The sequence below is a fragment of the Eumetopias jubatus genome, unplaced genomic scaffold, assembly GCF_037043125.1.
Source record: "Eumetopias jubatus isolate StellerSeaLion01/CBP00866 unplaced genomic scaffold, mEumJub1_p1.0 scaffold_6, whole genome shotgun sequence".
In the NCBI taxonomy this organism is placed as follows: Eukaryota; Metazoa; Chordata; class Mammalia; order Carnivora; family Otariidae; genus Eumetopias; species Eumetopias jubatus.
In genome coordinates, this window is record NW_028274812.1 from 116,316,016 (window position 1) to 116,329,005 (window position 12,990).

Consider the following 12,990-nt stretch of genomic DNA (forward strand, 5'->3'; position numbering starts at 1 on the left):
ATTTGTGGACCTCATCATCATTGGCTGATTCTATCCTTCAAGCCCTCTCCCATCTTCATTTCCCTTCTTGCCTGGCTTAGACTACATGCTCCCTTGTTCTCTGTCTTTGCCTCTGTCTCCTACACTCACCTGGATAAAGTCTAACTTTGGGTGATCTCAACTATTTACTTCTCCTTGTCTGAATCCAAGAACTAATTGTGGTTGAAGAAAAAAGAATGTACAAACATACAGACTGGTTTCATTCTTAATTTCTGAACTTAACCTCAAATAAGGCTCTCAAAACTGCCACTTTTTTCTAGGAAGTGTATTTTCTTACTCATTTGACACTGTCTTTCTTCTCAAACCTCCAATTCACCCTCTTCTTCAAAAGTTGCCCCTGCCTTCATCAAGAAAACAGAAACCAGCAAAAGGAAGCTCCATCTGCCTATGGGTAAATCTATAAACCCATCTGCACTTGGACCTATTTTCTCTGCTTCCTCTTTTGCTGTAACTAAGGACACATGCCCTTTCTTATAAAAATCCGAGACCTCAATACATGCTCTGGAGCCACCTCCCTTATCCTCTCAAGGACTTCACTCCTTCATTCCCTTTCTCTCTCCCTTCTGAGTTTCTCCCTATCTTCTGGATCATTGTCATCAACATAAATATGCTCAAGTTATTGCCCATCCTCAACAAACAAAAAATTTCCCTTGAAAGTTCTCCACTACAGCTAAAATTCTCCAGTGGTTCTCAAAAGTGTGGTTCCTAGACCAACAGTATTTGTGTCACCTGGGGATTTATAAGAAATGCAAATTCTCAGGTGCTACCCCAGATCTACTAAATTGGAAACTGAAGTGGGTACAGTAGTTTGTATTATCAAACCTGCCCCATAATTCTAACACATGGTGAAATCTGAGAACCACTAATCTGTACCTCTGCTCCTCCACAGACCAGCAGCATTGACACTATGGGGGAGCTCTTTAGAAATGCAGAATCTCAGGCCTTTAAAGTAGAATGTACATTTTAACAAGACCTCCAAGTAATTCATATGTATCTTAAGGTTTGACTCATTTCCTCAGCTCCCATTCTTTCCTCAATCCATTACACTGAAACTGCTCTTCTCAGGTCATTAATGACCTGTTACCAAATCCAATGACCACTTTCCTGGATTACCAGTTGACATGGTTAACATTTCCCCTTTCTCTAAACACTCTCCATTCTGGAGTCCATATCAGCACATTCTGCTGGTTTTCTGTGACCTCTATGGCAGCTCCCTCTCTGACTCCACTGCATGTGGTCCCTCTACTTGGAACTCTGTTAGTTCCTCAGGGCATGACACTGGGCCCTCTTCTCTCTCCCACGTTCTCCTAGATGATTTCATCTATACCCAAGACTTTAAATTAAATGCCATCTTTATATTGAAAACTTGCAAATCTATGTCTCTCACTGAAATCTCTTCTCTGAGCCTGACTGCCTACCTAACATCTCCACATGAAAACCATATAAGCACCTTAAAACTTAGCAAGTGCAAAACACCTAGAACTATTCCTGTCTCCTCTATCTCAATAAATGGACTTTCCAGCCAATTGCTCAAGCTAAACATTTGACTATCATCCTTGATTTCCTCCAGCCTCCTGGCCCCCATCCAAATCAGCAAGTCTTGTCATTTCCATCTCCAAAACACATCTCTAATTCAACTTCTCTTCATTTCACTGCTACCATACTGGTCCAAAAACATCCTCATCACCAGCCTGCCTTCTTATACTGGTCTCCCTGCCCCCTGTTTTGTTCCTTTCTTATATACTCTCTACAAGCATCCAATTCAATCTTTTAAAAATATAAATTAGATGGCAACACCCACTGCTTCAAATCCTTCAAGGAATTTCCTTGGCATATAAAATAAAATGCAAATTTCCTATCATAGCCTATAGGCTCAGGTGATATGACCACCAATGACCACTCCATCTTGCTCCTGTACTACTCCTTCCTTTCCCTCAGCCACTACGTTTTGAACATGCTGGCTCCTTTTGGTTCCTTAAACTCTTCAGCGGGTTGTTTCTGGTTCCTGAACTGCTCTTCTCTCCCATCTCTACTCCACCCCACAGTTGAATCCTTATCCTTCAAGCACTGGCTTAAAATCGCCAACCTCCTCGAGATTATCAACAGGTCTCAGTTATTCTGTCACAACACCCTCGTTTCCTTCCTTATCCTACATAAAGGGAGGGGGTGTACTCCTCTCTCCCACTCCTGTTCCTACAAACCCATAAAATAACTTCTTCCCTCTTGGAAGTACCAAGTAAATGTATACTCTTCTCTAAACCCCTCAATGGCTCTACTGAGACAGAAAATGACCACTGCCATGTGACCTATCCTCAACTCTCCACCTCAGTTTGCCTGTCTACCTGCAGACTGAGCATGTTCCCCTCTCCTCTGCTGGTAAGCCCTTTGGGACCTCCTGGAGCAAGGAATGTCATCAGGTTTCTAGCTGACCTGCCCATGACTGAATGTGCAAGTTCAATTCAGTGGGGAAAAAAGAAGAATCCCACTTGAGCTGCCTGTCCAAGCCATTCTCCATGCCAGTTTTACAGTAATAAAGTACATATTTTTATCTCTGACTCCTATATCTATTTAGAGAAAGGCAGGCTAGGATTAATCAGTACCCTACCCCAATAATCGCAATTTATTACTATACGTTTATTTACCACCCAGCAGAGTGGTTAAATAAAGGCTGGGGCTTTGGTATTAGACTATCTGGTTTTCATTTCAGTTCTGCCACTTAGCAGCGGTATAATCTTGACAAAGTTAATTAAATTCTCTCAGCCTCATACATAAAATGAGGATAAGGTTTTTATCTAATAAGAAGAATGCTTGTTAAGATTAAATGGGATAACTTTTGCAGTAGTTTTAGCAAAAGGGCCTGGCCCATAGTAAAGCTTAAATATTGGACATTAATAATGTCTGCCTTTCCCACTCATCATAAGCACCTTGAGGGCAGTTAGTGTCTTCTGTTTTATTTACCACTATATTACACAGGACGTAGCATTAATGCCTGGCACGTGCACATTCTCAAAAAATGCTTAACAAAAGTATAAGAGTATTTTGTGATGTAGGTATCTGAAACATGAAAGAAAAAACTTCAACTTTATAATGTGGCTCTCAATTTTTATAAATTCAATAGCATCCAGGGGTGCCCAGCTGGCTCAGTCCGTGGAGCATGTGGCTCTTAATCTCGGGGTTGTAAGTTCAAGTCCCATGTTGGGTGAAGAGATTATTTAAAAAATAAATCTTTTAAAAAATAAAATAAAATCAATAGCATCCAACAAGACTCGTATTAATGTTAAAAACCTATAATCACTGAGTGCTTACTATTGCAAGGCACTGTTTTTGGATCTTTACATGAATGAGCATCTTTATCACAACTTTATAAAAAGACATTATTATGATTTCCATTTTATAGATGAGAAGACTGATGCATAAAGAAGTAATGGTGCCCACAGTACAGAAAGAAAATCACAGAGCTGAGATTCAGATTCAAGTGGTTTGTTTTCAAGCATCAACTCTTAATGGATACCACTGAATGGATCCTCAATGGATCTCTGAATAGAACTCTTAATGGATAATCAAGTTCAACTTTGCAGAACATTCGGCCCATTTAAAATATATTCTAACTGTATGAACTCTGCTTTTCTAAAAAGCTTCCTACTATAATTAATTGCATTTCATATGGAAAAAGTTTTTCCTGTAATTTTACACTGAACTCGGGATAGTATTAATGAAAAGTATTTCATAAGAAATAACTTTTGCTCTATATTCATTACTTTATTTAGGGGAAGTTTTTCAATCCCTAGAGTTCTACTACTCCCTGTGAATCTAGAATACGGGAGGAGGCAATGATGTGGTATCTTACAAATACCAAAATATCACTTCCTGAGCATATTTACTGAAATATCTCCTTGATGAGATGCTTTGTGAATACAAAAGAAACACTAAATATTGTGCCTGATGTCACAGAACCTACCATCTAACTGGAATGATGAAAACATACATGAAAGCAAACAATGCTCAATAATATAGTGTAACTATACACAGTTGACTACTTTTTTTAAAAGTTGGGTTCAAAATATATAATTGGGTTTACTTTTTTTCCGTCTGAGCTGCCGACATGCCATCCAGACTGAGGAAGACCCGGAAACTTCGGGGCCACGTGAGCCACGGCCACGGTCGCATCGGCAAGCACCGGAAGCACCCAGGAGGCCGGGGTAATGCTGGTGGCATGCATCACCACAGGATCAACTTCGACAAATATCACCCAGGTTACTTTGGAAAAGTTGGTATGAGACATTACCACTTAAAGAGGAATCAGAGCTTCTGCCCAACTGTCAACCTTGATAAACTGTGGACCTTGGTCAGTGAGCAGACACGGGTAAATGCTGCCAAAAACAAGACTGGAGCTGCTCCTATCATTGATGTAGTGCAATTGGGCTACTACAAAGTTTTGGGAAAGGGAAAACTCCCAAAACAGCCTGTCATCGTGAAGGCCAAATTCTTCAGTAGAAGAGCAGAGGAGAAGATTAAGGGTGTCGGAGGCGCCTGTGTTCTAGTAGCTTGAAGCCACGTTTGGGGGCGTTCATTAAATGCTAACAAGTGCTTTAAAATATATATATATATATATAATTGGGTTTAAAAGTTTACAGATAAAAATATGTAAATTGGATTCACAATATTTGTGTTTATTGCAGCTTGTTCACAGAAACTAAACCAGAAACGACCTTAATGTCCAATAGGGGAGAATTTAGTTTATGGTATTTTCTCCCATATATACTGCAGCCATTAACAAGGATCTCCATATAGTACTAATATGTACGTGTTATATTACTGATGGGAAAGAGAACAAGTTTCAGAAGTAAAGAATGATGGAGGGGGGTGGGAGGGATGGGGTGGTTGGGTGATGGACACTGGGGAGGGTATGTACTATGGTGAGCACTGTGAATTGTGTAAGACTGATGAATCACAGAGCTGTACCCCTGAAACAAATAATACATTATATGTTGATTTAAAAAAAAAAGAAGTAAAGAATGATCCTATCTGTGGGGAAAAAATGTATACCCATACATGTATATATAAATATACACAGAGAAGAGATGTCTAATATATTCAGAATTTTAACATTTTTGCTTATATTTTTCTATCCTGATTTTTTTAAATGAGCTTGTATCTTTTAATATAAGGTTATTAGTAAAATTAGAAGCATAAGTCATCTGTATTATTGTTATCTTAAAAAAATAGGTACTCTTTCATAAAAACACGATTAATATTATATTTCCTTCAAATGATACTTACACATAGCTATACTCATAGTACATAAATTTGTATCCTCTATCCCTAAGGCATAAGCATTTTCCACTTTACTAAACATTTATAGTAATTTCATTAAATATCTGCACTACAATCTACTCAACTATTCTCTTTATTGATGGGCATTATGGCCATTCCATTCATTCACACACACACACAATAAATACTATTACAATGGACATCTTAATTCACACTGCTTCTTCAATAATTGCATGATTTCCTTAGAACAAATAATTTTTACTTCAAAGGACATACACTCTCACTTTTTAAAACATTTTACTCACAAAAGAGGGTAAGCAGGAATTGTTCAGAGAAACTGCTTTCTGCTTATCAGTTAATGATTCCTATAGCGAAGCTGCTGAAGCAAGGAATATACTATCCATCCTCAACCCACTTCTTTAAGCATTTAACTGCTCTGACCTAGCCTCCTGTTACTATCCCTAATCAAAGCAGTATTTGGAAAGAAGAGAAATTTCGTCCTAATTTGAACACTGTGATTACCAAAAGCAAAAATTACTAATAATTTTTTAAATCACCTGATAAAACCAATTAAATCAAAGGAGAAGAAATTCAAATTTACCTGGATACCTGGTTATGTCATACATATGTGTCATACATCATTTGGGAAGTGGTTAATTTAATCCTTATAATAACCTTTTGAGATAGTTATACTGACTTTCCAAAATAAGAAACTAATGGTCAAAAACATTAACAACTCATCCAAGGGCATATAACTCACATGCAGTGGGATTCAAACCCAGATTGGTCTAATTTCAATGTGCATTCTTTTTCCAGAATGCCAAGCTGCCCAGAATAAGGGCAACCCCAGGACCAGCTATTCACTTTACCTTTATTACAATGATTCACTTACTAGTATTACCAGTTGGGCCTCTTAATCACAGTTTAAAAATTATAGCTACAAATAAAACCTTGTTTTCATGAACAACATCATAAAATGGAATTATCTTTACAATGATAAGATTCCCCAAACTAAAATTCAGGATACGTTGTTTAATAAGGTTTTCCTCCAATTATAAATTCACATGAAGTCTCCCAAAGTTAATAAAATTAACTCACATTTTATAAAATCACTGATATGAAGAAAAAATTAAAGGAAAAAATATAAAATTCATTAAAAGCAGTGATTATAATATAGGATGTCATGCTCACTCATCTACTGATGTGAATCCAGTGCCTAGGACACAATATTCAATAAAACTGAATGTTTTGTTACCCATTCAAACTTGCCTCCTCTCTCCCCCCCCGCAAAAAACTGGCGTACTGGATTTTTTTTTTAAGATTTTATTTATTTACTTGACAGAGAGAGAGAGTATAAGCAAGGGAAGTGGCAGAGTGGGGGGAGAAGCAGACTCTCCACTGAGCAGGGAGCCCAACCTAGGGCTCGATCCCAGGACCCTGGGATCATGACCTGAGCGGAAGGCACATGCTTAACCAATTGAGCCACCCAGGTGCACCTGGCTTATTAGATTCTTAATATATCCTAGTATAATTCTGTTTAACTTCTAAATTTATGGGCGCCTGGGTGGCTCAGTTGGTTAAGTGACTGCCTTCAGCTCAGGTCATGATCCTGGAGTCCCGGGATCAAGTCCCACATCAGCTCCCTGCTCAGCAGGGGGTCTGCTTCTCCCTCTGACCATCTTCCCTCTCGTGCTCTCTCTCATTCTTTTCTCTCTCAAATAAATAAAATCTTTAAAAAAAAAGATTAAAAAAAAACTTCTAAATTTATTTATCCCACTTTATTCCACAATAGGTTTAGAGCAGTCTGGAACTATACATACATAACTTGAAATAACAGTGATTACAGGAAAATAAGAAATTCTCTATGGGTGAGGTTAACATACAAATGATTACTATGAGGTCCTTTCTAAATACCCATTTGAGTGGGTTTTTTTAGTGGGCTCTGAGCCCACTAAAGCCATCACACAACAATAGAACACAACCAGTTAAGACATGAGTCACAGGAACCATATAATAAAAACAAACTAGGTACTCAGGAGAACTGATGAGAGGCATAATTATTCCTGTAATAAAACCAGAGAAGAGTTCCTGCTGTGTATGTTCATGAAGGAGACACTGTATAATGTGGTAAAAATGTCCTAATCAACATTCTTACACAAATATAATAGTGGGTTTCAGATGGTTCTTTTCTTAGAGTATCTATATCAGTGGAGACTGTTTCATAAAGCCAAAATACAGTTCATTATTAGCAACGGTGGGGAAGAGAGTACATAATAGCATGGCATGCTGCTGGTCTCTGACTGACTTAATCTAAGAGGAAATCTTAAGTGTGTTGAGAAAAAAAGGTAAGCTCCATGTTCCTCAGACAATCCTCCAAAGATGACTTCCATCAGCTGAGCTTTTGATAGGTATAGAGAAACAGAGACTCTGTTTCTGCTCCAGGGCTGGCACCTGGCTTGCAGATTTTCTATGCAGCAAGGTAGAGGCAGATCAGTATGCTTTAACAGTCAGGTGAGTTGCTAGGTAGAGTAAGAGAGACAACCTCTTAAGAAAGGCGAGGTGCTGCCTACCCAGGACAAGTGCTCACATTAACAGAGCATGGGAGGACAAATGACTGTATGAGGTTTTTCCTCAAAAAACAATTTGGGTTTTCCCCAACAGAATGAAGAATGAGCAATCATCTGAGAAGTCTCTGAGTAATTTGTGAGGATCAGAAGTGGTTTTACAATTTCTTTCAATGGTCACAGATGACTTCTCTAATCCCTGGAATGATGTTAATGAGAAAAAATGAACCCTCAATAATGGTTAAAACGACAAACACAATTTTGTTTATTTTTGGAAATTAATGGAAAAATTTAAACATATTAAAATTTGTAGTTACACTGAATTAACAAATTCTCTTGAATGCATCAAATTAATTAAAATATCTAAGGTGAAGGAAATAATTGCAAAAACATGACATCTCTTCTCCAGATCATACAATTTGAGGCTTTTTTCCAATTGAGTTCAGGTTAACTGCTAATAGCCTTTAAAATGTGCCTTCTAAATAAGTAATTTATACTACTAACTTGGAACTTTTTCTTTACCTATAACTCCTGATACAAATGTCAATAAATATCATACTAGAAATATTTTTCGGCACACATCTCCCTCTACTACAGAAACCTACTTTTTCTTCCTCCTAAATTCAGACAAATGTACAAGTATCACTAGTTTTTTTTATTTTTATGCTCTACCCCTCCATTTTGGAAATAATGTCATGAAAATAAGGTAAATTTATGCAAAAACTAGAACCCGAGTTTTGATTTAGGAAACAAAAAATATTCTTCAGAGCAGCAAGGGACTTAAAACTGACTTTAAAAACTCATCACATTTGAAACATTGTTAGCTTTCGTTTAATATCTTCACTAACTCTCAAATACCTTGTTTTAATGTTTATATAATAACACTTTTTTTAAAGAATCACAAAATGATTTGACTATGTGCAACTATATATAGTATTTTTAAGTGGAATTTAGTTTCTTACAATAACACTTTCACACTTAATGGGAAGAACTTCAGATGTCATTAATACAACTGTTACAAGTGTGTACAATGCAACCAATCCCCAACTTTTCAGTTTTTAAATATTCCTCTCAAAGAGGCTCAAAACACAAGTGACATATTAAACACTCTAACAATAGATTAGTAGACTGAATGGAAAAGAGTCATTTAATTGACCACATACTTTGCCTTACACAACTTAATAGTTCAATAACTTTTATGCAAACTGAGTATTTTCATGAAAATCTCATTCAGATAGGAAAGTGTATTTGTGACAGGATATACTAGGGACGCTAGCTGTGTGGCTGGAACTCAGAACATAGCAACACATATGCTAGATACCTGCCATTCCTGATTGGTCTAATTCCTGCTGCAAAACTTCTAAGCTACTGGAGCAAAAATGTTTTTCACAATTGCTTTAATTTTTATTAGCCTGATGAAAACTAAAACTCAAACAATGCAGAAATTCTCTTAGGCATGCAATCTAAAAATCCAAATCAATTTGTGATTAAAATGTGAAATTCAATTGGTCTTCATTTGCTGTAAAACTCCATTTGAACAAAAAGGATGATTTTAAGATATTTCCTCACTGAAGCTTTAAAAGCCACAGTGGTGTCAGTTAACATATTTCTTTGATTGCAAATGCAGTTGATACATCTGCATCAAGAGCAATAGTTATCTCATATTGATTACAAAAATATTGCATGTGGATTATTTTATTACATGTGGAATTATTTTCCCAAGCCTCATTAGAATGTTGTTACCATAGGTTTTATCTTCTCTACTTTTGTGTTTGAAAATTTCAGTGACAAATGTTTTTGAAGTTATCATTAACTAGTTTTTAACTCCTTTCAAGCAAATATGAAATAAACTAATCCTATATTACACCGTAACTATTTATGATTACCATCAATCAACTCTGCCTGCTGCTCCAATTAAAAGGCTTTTACAGTAATAGTGTTTATAGGCTTCAAATCCAGAAAAGCACCCTATAAACATGCTATAAACATGACTACAGATGCATGTAACAGGCATTAGTGTGTCTTCACAATCTTTGGTTTGCTCAGTCTGTCACTCTCCATCTTATATGACATACACATATATTTTACAGTGACACTTAGTGTATTACTAAATAATAAATTACCCCCATGTTTGGTGGCTTCAACAAGATTCATTATTTCAGTTTCTGAGTCAGGAATTGGGGAGCAGGATAGTTGAGTGGTTCTGGCTGACAGTCTCTCAGGAGGGTGCAGTCCAGATACTGGCCTTCGCTACAGTCATCTGAAGGCCTGACCGAGGCTGGAAGATCCACTTCCAGGATGGCTGCCTCACATGGCTTTGGCAGGCCCCAGTTCTCCATAATGTGGGCTTCTCTGTAAGGCTGCTTCGGTGTCTTCTCAACAGAGCTGTTGGCTGTCCCTCAACAGAGGGCAGCTTCCCCCCTCAGGGGGTATCTGACAATGTCTGAGTCATTTTTGGCTGTTACACCTGGAGTGTGTGTTGGGGGTGGTGGTGGTACTGGCATCTAGTGGGCAGAGGCCAGGGTTACTGCTAAACATCCTTCACAACAAAGAATTATCTGGTCCAAAATGTCAAGCTTAGGTTGAAAAACTGCTTTAGAGCAACTGATTTCAGAGAAACATTCAGAGAAAAAGCAAGATAGGGGCCACATATCTTCATCACCTACCCTCAGAATTACACTCCATCATTACTACCACATTCCATATATTAGAGAAGTGAGTCAGTACCACCTTCACTGAAGGTGAGGATTACTAGCTCCACCTCTTTAAAGGAGAAGTATCAAATAACTTATGGTCATATTTTTAAATCATCACACTTAGCAACATGGTTTTGTTTTGTTTTTTTAAACAAAATTACTGGAATTTTCAAGATATCTCACTTATTTTTGGGAATACTACTTAAGAATCTTTTTACTCCTCTAGAAAAATCACCGGAATTTCATTTAACAAAGCTACTTTTGCTTCCCAGTGAATGGTCTCTCCAGTATTTTGATGACCTAACCTCAAAAAATTCTATTAAGCATAAACACATGCAGTCTGATACAGAGAAAAATAACTAGTAATCAAAAGATTTGAGTTCTAGTTTTGGTTCTGGCACCTCCTAGCAGGTGATCTGGGGCAAAGCTTCTATAAGCCTGTTTCCAAATAAATAAAATGGGGTTGTCATCAGCTCTGCTTATCTCACAATGCTGTTTTGAGGCTCAAATAAGATAATTACGTGACAGTACTTTATGAACTATAAAAGGCAGGTGGTTTTAAAAGTTCTAAGTTGAAATAACATGCTATTATAAAATAGTTTCATGACCAGCTTCCAGCATGGGGTTTATCACATCGTAGATTCTCAATATATATTTTTAGATCTCTTACTCTCAAATTTGAGGCTGAGTAAACCTCTGAAATAACAGTAAAATAGGGAAGTTAAAATATAATTGAGGGACCAAATCCTTGATCATTTGTTATCAATGCTATGGATAACTAACATATAGTTTCTACAAGTTAAAATGTACATTATTCAGCAATTATTAGATAGGCTCTAAGACTACAATCAGCAACATAATGTAGCCAATAACTGAGACACTGAACTAAAAAAAAACAAACCCCTTTATTATTTGTTTCCAAATCCAAACTCGGAGGGAGAGCAGAAGCTATAGGAGATCTGTGTATCCTCAGAATCTAGCCCAGTGCCTGGAACATAACTCAAGATGAATAAATAAATACCAAAGCAGATAGTTCTTGACCTCAAGGAACAGAGAAATCTCACTGGAGTCAGAATAAACAGACGTTCACATAAACAAATCACTGAAGACTTTTAAAAGCAATACATTCGCTTCCTCTAATCCATTCTATACACTCCAGTTGGAGTTTTAAAACACTTTTCCTCAATACTTCACAACTCAAGAAACTTTAACAGTTTTCCATGGCCTAGCAAAATGCAATGCCTTAGCCCTACCCTAGACCTACTTCTTCATTTCTGGGGGTAGGATCCAAGCATCTGTATTTAAAAACTCCACACTGATTCTGAAGCACAACCAGAATGAGAACCACAATTGGGTTCAAGTTACCTGAGATATTCTTGCTGTCAGGCCAGTCCATCTCATAACTAATTCTCTTAGTTGTGTTTTCTGTTCCCCTAAAAAAATGTTCCTTTCCTCTTCTCCAAATACTACCCACCTTTCAAAATAACCTTCAAATCCTTTTCTTCCATGAAACCAGTCTAACTACTATAGCCCACAATGCTCCCACTTCTCTATACATCAATACCTTTTTATATATAGTTTATATATACAGTTCACTTATATTTTATGTCTATTTCTTTGTTTGTTTTAGTAGGCTCCATGCTCAGAATGGATCCCAGCACAGGGCTTGAACTCACAACCCTGAGATCAAGACCTGAGCTGAGATCAAGAGCTGGACACTTAACCAAATGAGCCACCCAAGTCTATTATGTCTATTTCTTTTAACACTGATGCGCATCTGGGCCGCCTGGGTGGCTCAGTTGGTTAAGAGACTGCCTTCGGCTTGGGTCATGATCCTGGAGTCCTGGGATCGAGTCCCACATCGGGCTCCCTGCTCAGCAGGGAGTCTGCTTCTCCCTCTGACCTTTCCCCCTCTCATGTGCGCTCTCTCTCTCTCTCTCTCTCATTCTCTCAAATAGTAAATAAAATTAAAAAAAAACACTGATGCGCATTTAACACTGACAGATAACCAACAGATTTTCTTCACTACAGTAAATCTAACACATAAGCAAATACATATACACACACATTTCAAACTTTCAAAATCATGCTGCCTTAATAGCATTACAGAAAGTTACAGAAATCTTCAGGCAATTGGCTCGTTCCCTGATTGTAATTTTCATGACCACTGTCATTCATCAGTGCTAATGAAAGCTTTCTTCAAATATCACACCTCCACATCTCTAAAGCTGAATCATACAAGTTTGTAACATCAGTCTACTCCTAGGATCATTGGTTCTACATCTGAGATCATCCTCAAACAATGTTAAGAAAAATAATCAAGGAAAAGCATGAAACATTACATCTCAATAGACTTGAAAACCAAAGGGTCAGATATTCTTGAGATAAGGTTTAGAAGTACAAATTTGGACACACAA

General features: G+C 37.4%; 1 protein-coding gene across 4 annotated transcripts in view; it reads right to left on the reverse strand.

Moving 5' to 3' along the window:
* The window catches only part of MAPK14 (mitogen-activated protein kinase 14), a 73,084-nt gene that overhangs the window by 50,932 nt on the left and 9,162 nt on the right, over positions 1 to 12,990 (reverse strand). The window contains exon 1 of one of the 4 annotated variants that reach the window (XM_028120695.2): positions 4,118 to 4,272. The exons of 2 other annotated variants lie outside the window; for them this stretch is intronic. In XM_028120695.2, the coding sequence (XP_027976496.2) occupies positions 4,118 to 4,254 (137 nt within the window). In that variant the 5' untranslated portion in view covers positions 4,255 to 4,272. Of the gene's footprint in view, positions 1 to 4,117; positions 4,273 to 12,990 lie in introns of those variants that run through there. One more of the 4 variants, XM_028120694.2, reaches the window with a different exon arrangement.